Below are 479 nucleotides of genomic sequence, written 5' to 3'. Positions count from 1 at the left end.
CCCTTTATCACTATATTTTTTCTCTTCTCTCTTCTCTCTCTATATTCTTCTTTCTTCTTCATATCTCGTATTTCTTCTTTCAGTTCTTCTATCTCCTTATCTCTTAGAGCTTCTCTCTTCTCAAACTCCTTCTTGTATATTTTCCATTCATTTTTTAACTCTTCTTTATCTTTTTCCATTTTTTCTATTATTTCCTTTTTCTGCTGATTCAGCAACTCCTTTATCATTTCTCTTATACCTTCCAAATTTTCCATCTTGCTCTTCACGTTCTTTGCCGGTGATCTCTTTTTGGTTTTCTTTGTTTTTCTTTCTTCTTCCTTTTCGCTTTCACTCGAATCGACTCTTGTTTTTCTTTTTAGCCAGGACTTTACGCTCAGAGTTGAACTAGCGCTACTATCCCTCTCACTTTTCAAGGCTTCTGCTTTACTCTTCCTCCCTCTTTTCAATCCTTTCCTTTCGTTTTCCAGCTGTCGTTCTTC

The 479-nt window shown here is 35.7% G+C and overlaps 1 protein-coding gene across 1 annotated transcript; it reads right to left on the bottom strand.

The window, feature by feature from the left end:
• Window positions 1-44: 44 nt before the first annotated feature.
• Window positions 45-473, bottom strand: LOC108779256 (caspase recruitment domain-containing protein 11-like; the record flags this gene model as incomplete). Its single annotated transcript, XM_018546987.1, has 1 exon — window positions 45-473. A coding segment is annotated over one exon (429 nt), but the record flags the coding sequence as incomplete, so codon positions are not given.
• Window positions 474-479: the final 6 nt, after the last annotated feature.

The sequence above is a fragment of the Cyphomyrmex costatus genome, unplaced genomic scaffold (genome assembly GCF_001594065.2).
Source record: "Cyphomyrmex costatus isolate MS0001 unplaced genomic scaffold, Ccosl1.0 C2200240, whole genome shotgun sequence".
In the NCBI taxonomy this organism is placed as follows: domain Eukaryota; kingdom Metazoa; phylum Arthropoda; class Insecta; order Hymenoptera; family Formicidae; genus Cyphomyrmex; species Cyphomyrmex costatus.
Note: the sequence above shows the minus strand (reverse complement) of the source record. Positions and strands in the feature narration are given on the sequence as shown.